General features: G+C 54.1%; 1 protein-coding gene across 4 annotated transcripts in view; it reads right to left on the reverse strand.

Moving 5' to 3' along the window:
- The window catches only part of KIAA0895L (KIAA0895-like ortholog), a 12,130-nt gene extending 539 nt beyond the window's left edge, over positions 1–11,591 (reverse strand). Inside the window, exons 1-5 of one of the 4 annotated variants that reach the window (XM_014947687.1) lie at positions 9,612–9,737; positions 7,408–7,485; positions 2,653–4,865; positions 2,004–2,309; positions 1,261–1,358 (exon numbers count right to left, since the gene is read on the reverse strand). In XM_014947687.1, coding sequence (XP_014803173.1) covers positions 1,261–1,358; positions 2,004–2,309; positions 2,653–3,112 — 864 coding nt within the window. In that variant the 5' untranslated portion in view covers positions 3,113–4,865; positions 7,408–7,485; positions 9,612–9,737. Of the gene's footprint in view, positions 1–1,260; positions 1,359–2,003; positions 2,310–2,652; positions 7,382–7,407; positions 7,486–7,587; positions 7,753–9,611 lie in introns of those variants that run through there. The other 3 variants (XM_014947679.1, XM_014947701.1, XM_014947692.1) reach the window with 3 other exon arrangements.
- Between the last annotated feature and the right edge of the window lie 2,857 nt (positions 11,592–14,448).

Raw genomic sequence — 14,448 nt, forward strand, 5'->3', positions numbered from 1 at the left:
GTGGGGAGGCACCGGCAGAGCTGCTTGAAGATAGGGGATTTGCAAGGATTTGGTCATTTTGGGTCCCTGCAGGGACAGGTGCCAGCAGGACCAGTGTGGCCAAGGGCCAGCAGAGCTTATCCCACTGGGTTAAGTCTCTCCCCGAGGGTCTCCTGCGGAGGGGTATGGATTGTCCTGTCCTTCCTCACATCTTCTCTCCCTGTGCTCCACCAAAACGGCAAAAAGCTGCTGGGCTGGTAGCCAAGGGCTTGTTTTCAGGAAAACATGGACCTGTGGGAGCCCACCTGAGCTCTGGGATGGGGCTCTGGGATCACCCCCTCCCCCTCCCTTCAGAGGGATTAAAGGCACCATCAGCCTAAAGGTACCATTTGCAGATGACACCAAGCTGTGTGGTGGTGTCGATACACCAGAGGGATGGGATGTCATCCAGAAGGACCTAGAGAGGTGGGCCCAGGTGAACCTCATGAGGTTCAACAAGAGCAAATGCAAGGTTCTGGACCTGGGCTGGAACAATCCTCACCATCAACACAGACTGGGGGGGTGAGGTGTTAGAAAGCAGCCCTGAGGGAAGGGACTTGGGGGTGCTGGTGGAGGAGAAGCTGGACATGAGCAGGCAGTGGGCACTTGCAGCCCAGAAGGCCAATCCCATCCTGGGCTGCATCAAAAGATGCGTTGCCAGCAGGTCCAGAGAGGGGATTCTGCCACTTTGCTCTGGTGAGACCTCACCTGGAGTATTGTGTGCAGGTCTGGAGCCCTCAATATAAGAAGGACATGGACCTGATGGAGCGGGTCCAGAGGAGGGCCAGGAGGATGATCAGGGGGTTGGAGCACCTCTGCTACGAGGACAGGCTGAGGGAGCTGGGGTTGTTCAGCCTGGAGAAGAGGAGGCTCCGGGGAGACCTAATAGCAGCCTTCCAGTACCTGAGGGGGCTACAGGAAGGCTGGGGAGAACCTGTTTAGAAAGGCCTGCAGTGACAGGACGAGGGGCAATGGCTTCAAGCTGGAGGGGAACAGATTTAGACTGGAGATGAGGAGAGGGTTCTTCACTGTGAGGGTGGTGGAGCACTGGAACAGGTTGCCCAGGGAGGTGGTTGAGGCCCCTTCCCTGGAGATATTCAAGGAGAGGCTCGACGAGGCCCTGGGCAACCTGGTCTAGTTGGGGGTGTCCCTGCTGACTGCGGGGGGGTGGGACTAGATGACCTTTGGAGGTCCCTTCCAGACCTGGACAATTCTATGATTCTATGATGCCCCAGCCGTTACCTTTCCGAGCGCAGCCAGCAGCGGGAAGTCGATGGTCTGCCGATGGCGCAGGATGCGGAGAATCCCATCCAGGTAGACCTGATCCTTACTGAAACAGCCTGGAAGAGCAGGAGAGGCTGCAGAGGGGGAGCCTGGTCCTCCACCACCCTCCAGAACATCTGCTGACCCCAGTCAAAGCGGGATGACATGAGCGTACCAGGGCTCAGACCTTGCTGGTGCCACGGCCAGGACCGCTGGGTCCCAAAGGATGAGCAGTGCTGGGGACCATGGAGGTGGCTGGGTGCAGAGAGACCCCCAAACCTCTCACGGGGATGCTCTCATCCTCCCTCCCAGTGGATGTTTTTAAAGGTGAACCACTGCAAGAACCTAAACGTGTCCCCAGAAATGCTCATTTCTTTCCCCCCCCCCTCCTTTGGCTCCTGCCTCCCTGGGAGATCGTATGAGTTGTTCCCATCATACTTGGAGGTGGGGACCCCATCCATCCCTGAGCAGCCGAAGCAGCTGAAGGAAGAGATTGCTGCCATAAAGGCAAGTCTAAAGCCATAGGAAAGGGTGCCAGGGAGGGGGAGGGATGCGGGGGGAGGGCAGAGCCACCATTTCAAAGGCTGCCGTGACAACAGGGGTCAGCCATGCTCAACCCACCCAGCACCAAAACATCCCCACCTCTGCTTTTTCTTCAAAAACAGACAGATAAAACCCCTTTGAAAACTCAAAAGGCTTTGCACCACTGGCCCAAGTAGTACCTGGCTGTGAGGTGTCTGTCTGGCCCCGCTTGGCCCGCACGCAGTATTCCCACCGGACGCCAGCGTCCTGGACGTACTGCTCCAGGTCCTGGAAGAGGGCGGAGAAGGAGAGGCGGCTGGCCCGCTCGATGGTGTAGTAGAGCAGGGCTGCCCGCCAGAGGAAGGGCTGCTTGCGGAAGAGGACACTGTGCAGGCTGGCCAAGCCTTCCTCGGTGGGGTTGGCGGGCTTCAGGCTGTACTGCTTGCGGCCCTCGGAGCTGTGCCAGGGCTGCCGGGTGTTGTTCACCCCTCGGATGTAGTGGGTGCCTGGGGAGGGGAGGATGGGAGCCAGCGCCGTCGGCCACAGCCTCCAAAAAGCTCAACCACCCTGTCTCCCGAGTCACTAGATTGGGGTTGAGACCCAGCCCCCATGGGTGCCAGCTCCAGCGTGGGCTGGAGCTCCACCATGGGACATCTGCTCACTCCAGTGCCAGGGTGGGTGCCCCACACCCCCTTTTCCTCCCACCCAGGTGGCCTCAGCCCCTTCCGAAACCTGCCCAGGACCCAGTGGGCATCACCTTGCCCCATGGTACCCACACCCCTCCCGGGCCGTTACCACGGCGACAACCAGAGGATGCTCACAGCATCCCCCCCGCCCTGCCCCACTGACCTATCTCGTGGCGCAGCATCCCCTCCAGCCAGTGCTGGCGGGCTCCGGCAAGGTTGATGGCCAACGTTGGCCGGCTGTCCTCTACCATCATCACCGCCTGGGACAGGAGGTCGTCGGTGAGCTGCACCACCACCTGCACAACAAAAAGGAGGAGGCAACTGGTGTCAACACTGCTGGGGGAGGAGATGCTCTGCAGGGTCTTGGCTCTAAGGAGAGGCTGAGATGGGGGCAGATGGTCAGAAAAAGCCACCGATGCCACAGATGGCAGCATCACCAAGGTGTGGTGACCCCAAAGAAACCACAGATGGCAGAAGCAGGGAGGGAGTGGGTGCCGAGAGGAAATGGGGGGGGGAGGGGGATATGAAATAACTTCTTTAACCTCTTCACAGCCAGCAAACCTGAGCGGGTACCGTGGCGGGGGGTGGGGGTGAGCAGCTCCTGGGCAGCCTGGCACAAGCATCCCCCCCAAACAGCTTGTTCCCACACAATTTAGTGGCCACAGGCAATGGGCATCCTCCGGAGACCTGCCCACTCCCACTCCTGCATCCCCACCAGCATGGAGCAACACGGCAAATTCGGTCACCAAATCAACCCCACTCTATAAACCAACAGCACCGTTATGGGTCCAGCCTCTACAGCCCCCCCCCACCCCCGCAGAATCATAGAATCATTCAGGTTGGAAAAGACCCTTGGGATCGAGTCCAAGCATCAACCCCACTCTACAAAGTTCTCCCCTACACCACATCCCCCAACACCACATCTAAACGACTCTTTTGACAGATTCTCCTGTAGATTCTCTCTTTTGAGGCCCCAAGACACGAGCAGCGAGGATGGAGCCACACCAGCCCACCCTCACAACAAGAACCAGCCCCGATGGGCAACGCACGCGCAGGACTGGAGAGCATCTTTTTATACAGAAAAAAAACCCCCAACATCTATTTTGGGAAACCTGGCTATTGTGAGCGCCGGAGCCAAGACATGAGCTCGTCAACGTGCTGGCCAAGCAGCATTTTTCTGCCCATCCAACTTGAGACCTGCAGCCCCTCAAGCCACAGCATCACCAGAGGAGAGCTGTGGCTCCACCGCATCCCCAGCAGCTCTGGCATCCGAGGTGTGGCTGCGCCTTCCATCTCAAAACCCTTCCCCCGTGTACATCTTAACCCTAATGCCCATCTTGTTATTTCACAGCTGACACTTTTCAGGCTGCAAATGTGCACACACGTTACTACGCGACAATTCTTCTCTCTTATTTTAAAAAAAAAAAAGGAGAGGAGACCGAATGGGTTTGCTTTCACCCGGATTTATTTATTACTGTGCACAGCTGCTCGCGGATGGCAGGAGTGTAACTGGACAGAGTCAACCACCGGGCAAAGGAACAGCATAAAATACTTACAGTGCAAGTGCTTACCTGGCTTAAAATATACCAGCCTGAAAGTGAATCCTTCCAGCTCCACGAAAAGACTTGCCAGTTCACTCCTGGCCTGGGGACATCCCCTCGAGCTGTATTTCTGCTCCAGTAAACAAGTCAAAATAAATAAGGGCTGCTCCCTCCTGCCCTCTCCCATGTCCAGTCACCGGTCTGGGTGACCTGGGACAAACCAAGGCAGGGACTGATCCAGACTAGAACTGGTTTTATGCTCTAGGTTAGTCTCCAGCAGGATCACCATCACATGGGAGGGGGCTTTGGGTGGGGTGAAGACTTTTGGCAGCAGCACTAATTTCTGCTAACGGCCCCATCTGGAGCTGCAACAGGCAGGGAAGGTTAAGGCTCCACCACAAGCAGAAGTAAGGAGGCACAAATGAGCCAGGTTTGGCTGTGATTTTAACCCACTCCCACCTCTCAGGGCAGCTCAGTGTGGTGGGAACACAACCTGGACATCCCACGTGGCAATCCCAAATGCGAGTAGCGGAGGCGGAAATCCTGGGATGGGGGTGGGGCCAGGGAGAGACAGGGGACAGAGTTTAAACCAAAAGGAAGGTGAGGAATACATTGTGTCGTCGCAGCACTTTTCCTGCTCCCTCAACGACGCTGCAGCACCCTGTGACAGTCCCCAGGTCTTTGCTGATCTACCTGCGGCTCTTCCAGGGAGCGCCAGGGATGAGGGACCGTGTCAGCCCAAGCTCCACCACCAGGATAACGGGATGCTTGGCTGGCTGGGAGCAGTCTGCAAGGCCAGGTCCACATCTCTCTGTCTTGCCAGGCTCCACTGCCCCTATATGAGGAAAAATAAAACCCAAGGATGTTGGAATTTAGGATACTAGATGTACAAAAACTAACTTCTTCCCTAGGATAAGTGCTTTCAGTCTCACACCTGCTTTCCCTCAGCCCAACAAAAAAAAAAGTAATATCGTGCCCCTCCAAACTACCCTTCTCTGCTTTTCTCCATTTTTCAGGCACATTATGCTGGATTCCTCCAGGCACCATCCCCCTGTGAGCAGAATTCAGCAGCTCCAGGTCCCCCCTGTACCAGCAGGACTCGCTGCGGTGGGGTCAGCCCAGCGGCAGGGAGGGGGGTGCAGGAGGCTGATGCTCGCCTGGGGTCCCCCCAGCTGTTCAGTTTTCCTCCTGCACGTTCAGAAGCTGTGTCTGAAAACAACACGAGCACATGTGAAAACTGTAGAGGGAAATACTGCATAACCCCAGGGGTTTAACTCCATTGAGTGTTCCATGGGTAAACGCTCCACGCAGATCTTCTCTACTGACCTCCAGCTTTCCCATCCCCTCTGCACTGGCATCTTAATTCCCACCACTAAAGAAAACTCTTTTTATTGTAACCCAAATGTCTGCCCATCACTTTTCCATGGCTTTTTTCCTCTGCCTTACTAGGAATGTTGTGTCCCACGTTGTGCATCTTCCCTGCTGCTACACAGGCAAGGACCCTGGCACCCTACCAGGGCTGAGCTCCCCCCGAAGCAGAGATATACCCTGCTCCAATTCACTCAGCAGAGTGCTCTGGCTTTAAAAAGAGTGGATTTTTTTCAATATTATCAAGGCGTGTGTGTGTGCTGTTTATGCTACAGTGCTCACCAGGCTGGGCATTCCCATCCTGAGCTGGCAAAAGCCATGGCATTAACGATCTGCAAATGAGCCCAGCCAAATCGCAGAGGGGCCGGTGCTGCCCCTCAGCCTGAGCAGGAAGCAAACTGCACAGTCCAAACCCACGTTTTCCCCCTTTTTTTTTCCCTATCTGATAGCACCATGTGCAGGGTGAGCAAACAGAGAGGCAGCACACAGCTGGGAAACAAAGAGACGGCCGAGGCGTCGATGGTCAGCTCTGAAATCAGGTCTTGTGTGAGACCTTTCCAGGCAAGGCAGTGAGAGCTGAAATGCAGAACGAAGCCCTCCTTGGAATATGGCATCTGGAGAAAGACCCAAGGGCACAGAAAAATTCAGTTTGCAACAAACTGGGACGCTGCTGGAGGCAGAGCACGGAGGAAAGGGTGGAGCTGAAGTAACGGTGTTTTGGGGAATCAAGAAAAATCTCCAAGCAAAAGTATTCCAGTGCCTTTGGAGGAAGAATTCAAGGTAAAGGGAACACTTCTGATGGTTTTTTTTTCCCTTTCTCATGATGAAGGTAAAAGGAACAGAGGAACAGCAACGCTCAAGTCAAGGAGTGGAAACTATTTTTCCCTGTACAAGAGCTGGATGGCATCAAGGGAAGGGGTCAGGAAGCAGATTCAGGACAAAGAAACATCAGCAAACAGTTCGACTGGCAACACAAGCTTTGTCACAGCTCATGGCCAGGAAGGAAAACTAAGGGCAGGGGTTTTGCAGGTAGAAACACCCCCCAACTCAGGCAGACACAGGGTTGCTGTGTCCCGGAGAGAAATTCCCCATCTCTGTCCTAAGGATGGAAAGATCCTGGGACAATGCTGGGCAGAGGAATGAGGGACGGGAAGGGGCTGATCCAGGGGTTGGGAAGCAGGATTAGACATGGCTCGGAGAGGCTGAGAGCTCCTGCAGCCCCGGGTGCAGCTGCTGGTCACAGTCCCCTGATGGGGGCCACCAGGGTGAGAAGATGATGGGCGAAACCCCACGATGTCATTCTTCAGATGTCAGTCTGATTACTTTTTAGAGGCATTGGCTTGGATTATTTATTTTTTTTTCCCTTAGTTGCCAATGCAATGATGGAGTGTTGTTTTGTTCTCATTAAACAGAGGTGCCGGGAGCCGCTCCGTGCAGAGCCGACTCTCCTGGAGCAATGGGAAGGGCATCTCAGCATCTCTGGAGCCTGCAGCCTCGCACACCCTCCTCACACTGCCCACAGCCCTCCTCTGGCTGCAGCAGCCCATCCGCCCACTGAGCAGCACCACTTGCCTTATTTTGGGACCCTGGAGCTTTGCAGAAGCTGTTACAAACAGGGGGTGCAACTTCAGGCAAAGTCCTGTTCCTGGAGCAGTTCTCCAGGTCGGTTCTCATGTTCAGAGTAGGATCCCCAGCACATCCTCACAGTCCACAAAGCTTCTGCTCAGCTTTTGTGGATGGAACGATGGAGAAAGAGCTTTTTGCCAGGATCCAAGGGAAGACTACTGATGGTTCCCGTGGCATGGGGCCATGGGCTCCTGCCTCTCCCCAACTCCCTGGTGCTACCAGCAGCCTGCCCATCTGCTCAGAACCTCCCATGCCAACAAGGCGCTGGCTCTGAGGAGCTCCAGGGTGGCGAAGCACCACCGATGGGATCCCAGAAGATGCCAGCAAGCGTTATTTAGGCTAACAACATTTCACAAACCCAGGGATTGCCATGCAGCACTTACCAACGTGGCCAAGGGCTTCTCTGCTGCTCACCAAAATCCGTACGGAGACCTCTGAGCTCCGGCAGCACCACCTCAGTCCTAAGCCAGGAGAAAAAGCAGAAGAGCTTCAGCACCTGCAGCTCGGACCCTCAACAAAGAAGCTTTTGAAGACACAAAGTGAACTGTAGCGCAAGGACTCACCCATGAGCTGCCTGTGGCGCGGGAAAGCGGGATCCTGCCTTCGCCGACGGGCACCGGGGACAAGGGGCAGCCACCCACAGCGACCACCACCAGCCTGGACACGCTGCCTGCTGCAGGTCAGTCTCTGGCCTAACGCAAACCCCCACGCTAGAGTTTCACCCTTATTTCTTTCTTTTTTTCTTTTTTTTTTTCTTTTTTTTTTTTTTTTTTTTCTTTTTTTTTCTTTTTTTTTTCTTTTTCTTTCTTTTTTTTTCTTTTTTAAAGACAGCCAGCAGGATCAGTAGGCAACAGGGAAGCAAACGGCACAGCAGGGCAGACGGGGTGAAAGTCAGGAATCACAGACACACGTCTGAACCTCCCCCGTTCCCTGGCAGGGTGTCACATCATCAGCGACGCAGAAGCTCCACCAAGTTTGGTTTTTTTTTCTGGCCGGGGGGTGGTGGTGCAAATTTTGCCAACGTCCCCCTATCAAGAGCAGAAGGAAAAAAAACCTTCCCTATTCCCCGCCCCAGAGAAAGTCAGCAAAATCTGTAACGGGTGGGAAGGAACAAACCAAGGCTTTCATGGTTTTAAGAGCACTTATCGAAAGGTTTGGATACAAAGGCCACGTATCTCGCACGCCGATGTGCAAACGTAATTACTGAGCCCCACGTTCCCTCCAGCAAAGGGAAAATCTCACAGGGCTGGAAGGAAGCCAGTTGTACACCGATATGTAAGGCAAAAAAATGGCTTTCTGCCCAGCCAGAGCTCAGTTTGGGTTTAGATTAGCGGAGAAGAGCAAAACAGCTGAATGTAATCAATTACTAAAATAAAATCAAGAGATAGTCCCCAACTAGCAAGTCATAAGTGTAGGTGTGTAAGGGTGGCCAGCAGCTAGGCTCGGTACCGGGACCCCTTCTGGGTGCTCAAAGGCAGTTGAGTTACAGTCAGAGGTTTGCAGAGATCCTTTCTGTCCTAAGGAAAGGCTTAGGAGGAACCAAGGTGCCAAATCCACATCCCAGGGCCATTCCCAGGGCAAACCCAGGGGGTAGGAGGAGGAACATGTCCTGTTCAGGAGGTGGGAACATGTCCCACCAGGAGGTGGGACCTCAGGGGACTGCTCACTCCCTCTTTTGTGGGCATGAAATGCACTGGGTACCACCGAGCAAGGTGATGCTTTGGGGAACTGCTTGTGAATGAACCTGTTTGGAGACAGAGGTGAAAAATAACAGCTAGAAAAAATAGTCTGGCCAAGAGGCAGCAGTGAGGAAGCCCTCCCCCCACCACCAGCCAGCACTGCGGCCAACAGCCAAAGGCAGCCCTGCCAGCCCCAAAAAATCCAAGCTGGGTCCATAAATCCTTCTCACTGCGTGAACCCAGGGCAGTGGAAGTGTTTTGCTTCCTTGCTGGCAGGAAGGGGGAAAAAAAAAAGCCCCTTAACCAAAGCCATGGGACATCCCATGCTGGGTACTGCTGGGGGCAGAGAGAAAACAGACTAAGAGATGCTGAACTGCCCCCCTGCTCCATTCCCCATGGCCACCGTTGTCTCCTAATGACAGGTATCCCAGCCTTAAAACCCAAGCTTGGGGTTCCAAAGTGTCATAACCCGGCACATCCCATGGGACAAGAGGTAATCTCTCCCCCTGGCTTTGCTTTTGGACACGTAAGCTGTCAGCTGTACCACCGTGATCAGCAGGAGAGGACTTCCTGGGGTAATTGATGCCCCATGCCTGCAAAAGGCTCACCAGAGAGCTTGGAGAAACGCTGGCAGAAAGACTCACACGGCCACACGGACAAGCAGCATCTCCTCTCTCTCTCTCTCTCTCTCAAGCATAAAAGGGAGATATACACTGAAAAAATCAAGGGAAACTGGTGGGGAACCCCAACACTAGGGTACAGCCAACGCAGCCAAGCCAGAGACGAAAGGACATCACAGCTCAGAGAAGAAAACCCAAACCACTTCTTAATCTGAGTCTTTTTTTTATCAGAAAATAAATATTTTGCAGCTGTGTTTGACAAGCGCTAAGGCAGGGACGCGGCATTACCTCTCCCACGCAGCCTTCCTTCTGCATGTACTTTCGGATCACGGACCAGATCTGGCACTTGCTCAGCAGCCTCCCGCCCGTGGCCACTTCAAAGCTCTCGTAGGTCCCGTACTTCTCCAGGACGGCACGGATGATCCTGATGGCCTGCCACGGGAAACAGAGAGGAAACATCAGGGCAAACCCCCTCCCTGCTTATAAACACATCTTAAAACCCCACATGCCATAGAACCCAGCAGAGACCAACCCTGGTTAACGGTGAGACGTGGGGCTTTGCAATAGCTAAGAAAACAAGGAGACTGAGCCAGCTGGAGGTGGCCACCAGGACAGATGGACGGACGGACACCTAACACAATCAGCATGACCCGCAGGATGTTCTTTCTGCTTCTCATCACCCTCGCAAGGACCTGATTGCATCACCCTTGCAATCTCTTGTGGGCACCAGGCAAAGGGGAATGGCATCACCTCTGGGGGTTAAAGCCGTGATTATCTCCATCTTTCCTGCTTTTGGTTCTCCTCTCAAACTCCAGCACTTGCACCAGGAGGTTTCATTTATCAGAATGCCTATCATTAGCAGGTTTCCTCCCCCAAAAGTGATTTTTTGTGGTGGACATTTTCAAGCAGTGACTTTCTCCAGCCTATTAATGTATGATGATGACTTTGCCCCAGTTCTGGAGTTCTTCCATCAGCTTTATTGCACCTGTAAAGCTGGCTGCCGAGCTTCTCAGCCCAGGAGCACATGCTCCTCATGAATGGTGTGTGTTTTACCTCCTCCTGCTCAGCAAACCCTCTTTGCTCCTTAGGGGCTCCAGGCTGGGGCTCTGCAGAGGAGGTCCCATCCCCTAAAGTCACTCGGGATCAGGAGATGGGTCCTCACCACCAGTAACAAGGCTCAAACCACCAAACACCCCATCGAGAAGCCTCCTGGATGAGCAGCCTCCCCTGCAGAAGGTCCTGATTTTTCCATCCCTGAAGGGTTTTCTCTGCACAGTTTTTATTCTCGAGTCAGTTATTGCATCTTTCTGAGAGAAGATGTGCAGGTTTTTTTGTGTCACTTTTTGGTGGGGTTTTTTGTTGTTGTTGTTGTTGCTGGGGTGTTGTTTTGTTTTTTTTTTCTTCGTTTGCTGAATGATCACAATCATTTTTGTAGCACAAGGAACCTCCTGCTGCTGGCGGCACAAAAAGGACCATTTCTTCCTCCCGCCTCTGCTCAGCCCCTTGCTCTCTCCTCCCAGGGGACCCAAAGCTCCCAGCCAAGACTAACCCAGCACAGCTGGTGCCCGGGAGTAAGAAGGACCAAAGAGCTGACCTCCTCATCCAGAGAGCGAAAATTCCTAAAATACCAAGCTGAGTTTCCTGAGAGGCCGCTGAGCATCTGCGGGCAGCCCAAAATCACACACCCGCCCTGTGCTGAAGGACAACAAATCTCCCAGCCCCAGCTCAGTGTGGTTGCTCCCGGCGTTCCTGAGACAAACCAGGGACGTGATCAGTATGATGAGCCTCCATGGGACTAGAAGAATCCTTCTGGTTTATTCAATTTTCTATTAAAAAAAAATAATAAAAGAACCTCTCCCCAAAGCACGTGCAGAGCAGCTGGAGGAGCAGCAAGCTGGGAGCAGGGAGCTAGTGCTGGTTTGTCGGCTCTTCTCCAAGGATGCAAAACCTCTCATTTATTTAAGCTCCACGAGGAATGCAGATTTTTAAAAACAAAAAGCAGTTTATAGCTAATAGTTAGCTGGCAAGGCAAGAAGTTTCCCAAAATAAAAGAGACTGGAAGGAGGTTACTGCAGGGCACGAGCACGGTCACCAGAGAGCTTGGAGAAACGCCGGCAGAAAGACTCAACACTGAGTGTCTCTTGCAAAGGGTTTTAGGGTCCAGGGTGAGATCATTTGCATTGGTTACAAGCGCTTAGTTTCATTCACCCGAAGTAATGCGCGGAGACAAATAACCTCAATTATTCATCTTTTACTACGTCGCAAGCCAAATGTACCCAAAGAGAAGACAAGGAGGGGCGGGAGGGTGGAAATAGCTCTGAAGAGCTCATTTTACCACTTTGTTTGGGGAACAAAATGCATTTAAATGCAGGGAGAAAAGACTGAAAAGGTTTCAGCGGAGTCAGACTGTCTCCCCTGCAGCAGCAGGGCTGGCACCAGTTTATCCAGGGCAGAGGTTCGGCGGGCACTGGAAATGACTAACTGCTCAGAAAGCTGTTTACAGAACAAGCCTGGATCGGGGGGCGGGGTGGGGGGTAATAAATCAGGCAGAGATACAGGAAGCCACGCAAGAATAAGTAAACATTCGAAAAAATGATAAATAAATCAGTGACGAAGTTGTTATTCGAGACACCAGAGGTCAGCTCCCAGCTCGGAGATGCAAAGAGATGCCTGAATTTAAAAGGTAAGAGTTTTCCATCCTCAGATGCAGCTAAAAGGGGTCCATGTGGTAGAAAGGATGCTCTGGCCAGAGGCAGGTCACCCAGTCTGAGGAGCAAACTGGTTTCGGGGCACTGCTGGATGCCCCTGGAGCAAAGGGATGGAGCAGCTCCTGCCATCCCCTCCCACTCCAAAGGCCAGGCACCATTCTCTTGCCAACGTTCCCACACCGTTACTCTCCCAGGCAGAGTCACAGAATCACAGAATCTTCATGGTTGGAAGGGACCTTTGAGATCATTGAGTCCAACCACAAAAAAACCCAAACCAAACCAAACCAAACCCCACAAAGAGACACAACCCAACAATCCCGGGCACTAGAGCACGCCATGAAGTGCCACATCTACATGTTTCTTAAATACCTCCAGGGATGGTGACTCCACCACCTCCCTGGGCAGGCTGTTCCAGTGCCTGACCACTCTCTCAGGAAAGTCATTCTTCCCAATATCTAATCTAAACTTCCCCTGCCCCAACTTCAGACCATTTCCTCTGCTCCTGTCATTATTCCCTTGGGAGAAGAGGCCAACCCCCACCTCTCTACACCCTCCTGTCAGGGAGTTGGAGAGGGCAATGAGGTCTCCCCTCAGCCTCCTCTTCTCCAAACTAAACATGCCCAGTTCCCTCAGCCTCTCCTCGTACGACTTGTTCTCCAGATCCCTCACCAGCTTGGTGGCTCTCCTCTGGACATGCCCCAGCACCTAGTTGGGAATATTTCAGCAGCGTACAAGCAACGGAAGCAGTTAAGCAAAATAACACTGACTGCCTCAAGTAGACTCCACACCAACTATTATCATTCCTCACCACACTTGGTGATGTGTTACGGATGTTGCCGCGCAAGACAACAAAACAAACCATGACTTAACCACCAGGTCAACCACGCCAAGGACCACTTGCGGTCAACCACATGCTCCAGCTCCTTCTCTGCTATTTCTGTGGCACTGAGGGCAAAATGTAAGCAAAATGGATGGACCATATGATCCCTGAGGTCCCTTCACAGAATCACAGAATGGTAGGGGTTGGAAGGGACCTCTGGAGATCATCTAGTCCAACCCCTGCCGAAGAAGGGTCACACAGACCAGGTTGCACAGGAACGTGTCCAGGTGGGTTTGGAATGTCTCCAGAGAAGGAGACTCCACCACCTCCCTGGGCAGCCTCTGCCAGGGCTCTGCCACCCTCACAGGAAAGTCTGAAAATCCCATCCTCTTGCCACCTATCATTTAGATATTGACAAGCATTGATGAGACCTCCTGTCAGTCTTCTCTTCTCCAGGCTAAACAGACTCAGGTCTTCCTCACCAGAGAGATGCTCCAGTCCTCTGACCATCTTCCACCCTGGTATCTACGAAAAGGTCCCTGATGAAGCCCCAGCTCCTGACTATCACCGTGCAGCCATAAGCAAGAACCAGTTTGACACTGTTAGCGTCACCCAGCACCAGCATGACCGTCAACCACGGAGTGAGCTGGTTACCTGGCAGAGCAGGTAACTAAAGAAGAGTTTAAGAAATAACAGGGCGAGCATGCTGAAGGCAGGGTGGAAAAGATGTAGAGCAGAGCAAGATCAGGCAGCAGAACCACAGGATGGTTTGGGTGGGAGGGGACCTTGAGGACCATCTAGTTCCACCCTGCCCTGGGCAGGGACACCTCCCACCACACCAGGTTGCTCCAAGCCCCCTCCAACCTGCCCTTGAACCCCTCCAGGGATGGGGCAACCAGAAGCCAGGAAGGAGAGCAGGCCACCTGGTTCCATGTGGGACCATGGACCGACTCCTGGCTGGTGTGACCACTACGACACATCCTGTTGGCACCAGGTGACATCGCTGGAGGTGAGGACACCCACACCTTCGCACCAAGCGGGAGAAATGCTCCTCCTCCTCCAAGGAGCAGCCCTTCCTGGACCATCCCTCCCCAGAGCATCCCAACCCCGGAGCATCCTTGCCCCGGAGCATCCCTTCCCCCAGAGCGAGCATCTCTCCCCGGGAGCATCCCAACCTCGGAGCATCCCAACCCTGGAGCATCACAACCCCGGGAGTATCCCAACCTCGGAGTATCCCAACCTCGGAGCATCCCCCCCCCGGGAGCATCCCCTCCCCTGGAGTATCCCACCGCCGGGAGCATCCCACTCCCGTAGCATCCCACTCCTGGGAGCATCCCCTCGCGGAGCATCCCACCCCCGGGAGCATCCCACCCCCGGGAGCATCCCAACCTCGGGAGCATCCCAACCTCGGGAGCATCCCTCCCCGGTAGCATCATCCCCCGGGTAGCATCCCCTCCCGGGAGCATCTCTTCCCGGGAGCATCCCACTCCCGGGAGCATCCCTCCCCCGGAGCATCCCCCCCCGGGAGCATCCCACCTCCGGGAGCATCCCACCTCCGGGAGCACCCCACCCGCCCGGTAGCATCCCCCCGAGCATC

Source organism: Calidris pugnax, unplaced genomic scaffold (assembly GCF_001431845.1).
Source record: "Calidris pugnax isolate Ruff unplaced genomic scaffold, ASM143184v1 scaffold30, whole genome shotgun sequence".
Classification (NCBI taxonomy): Eukaryota; Metazoa; Chordata; class Aves; order Charadriiformes; family Scolopacidae; genus Calidris; species Calidris pugnax.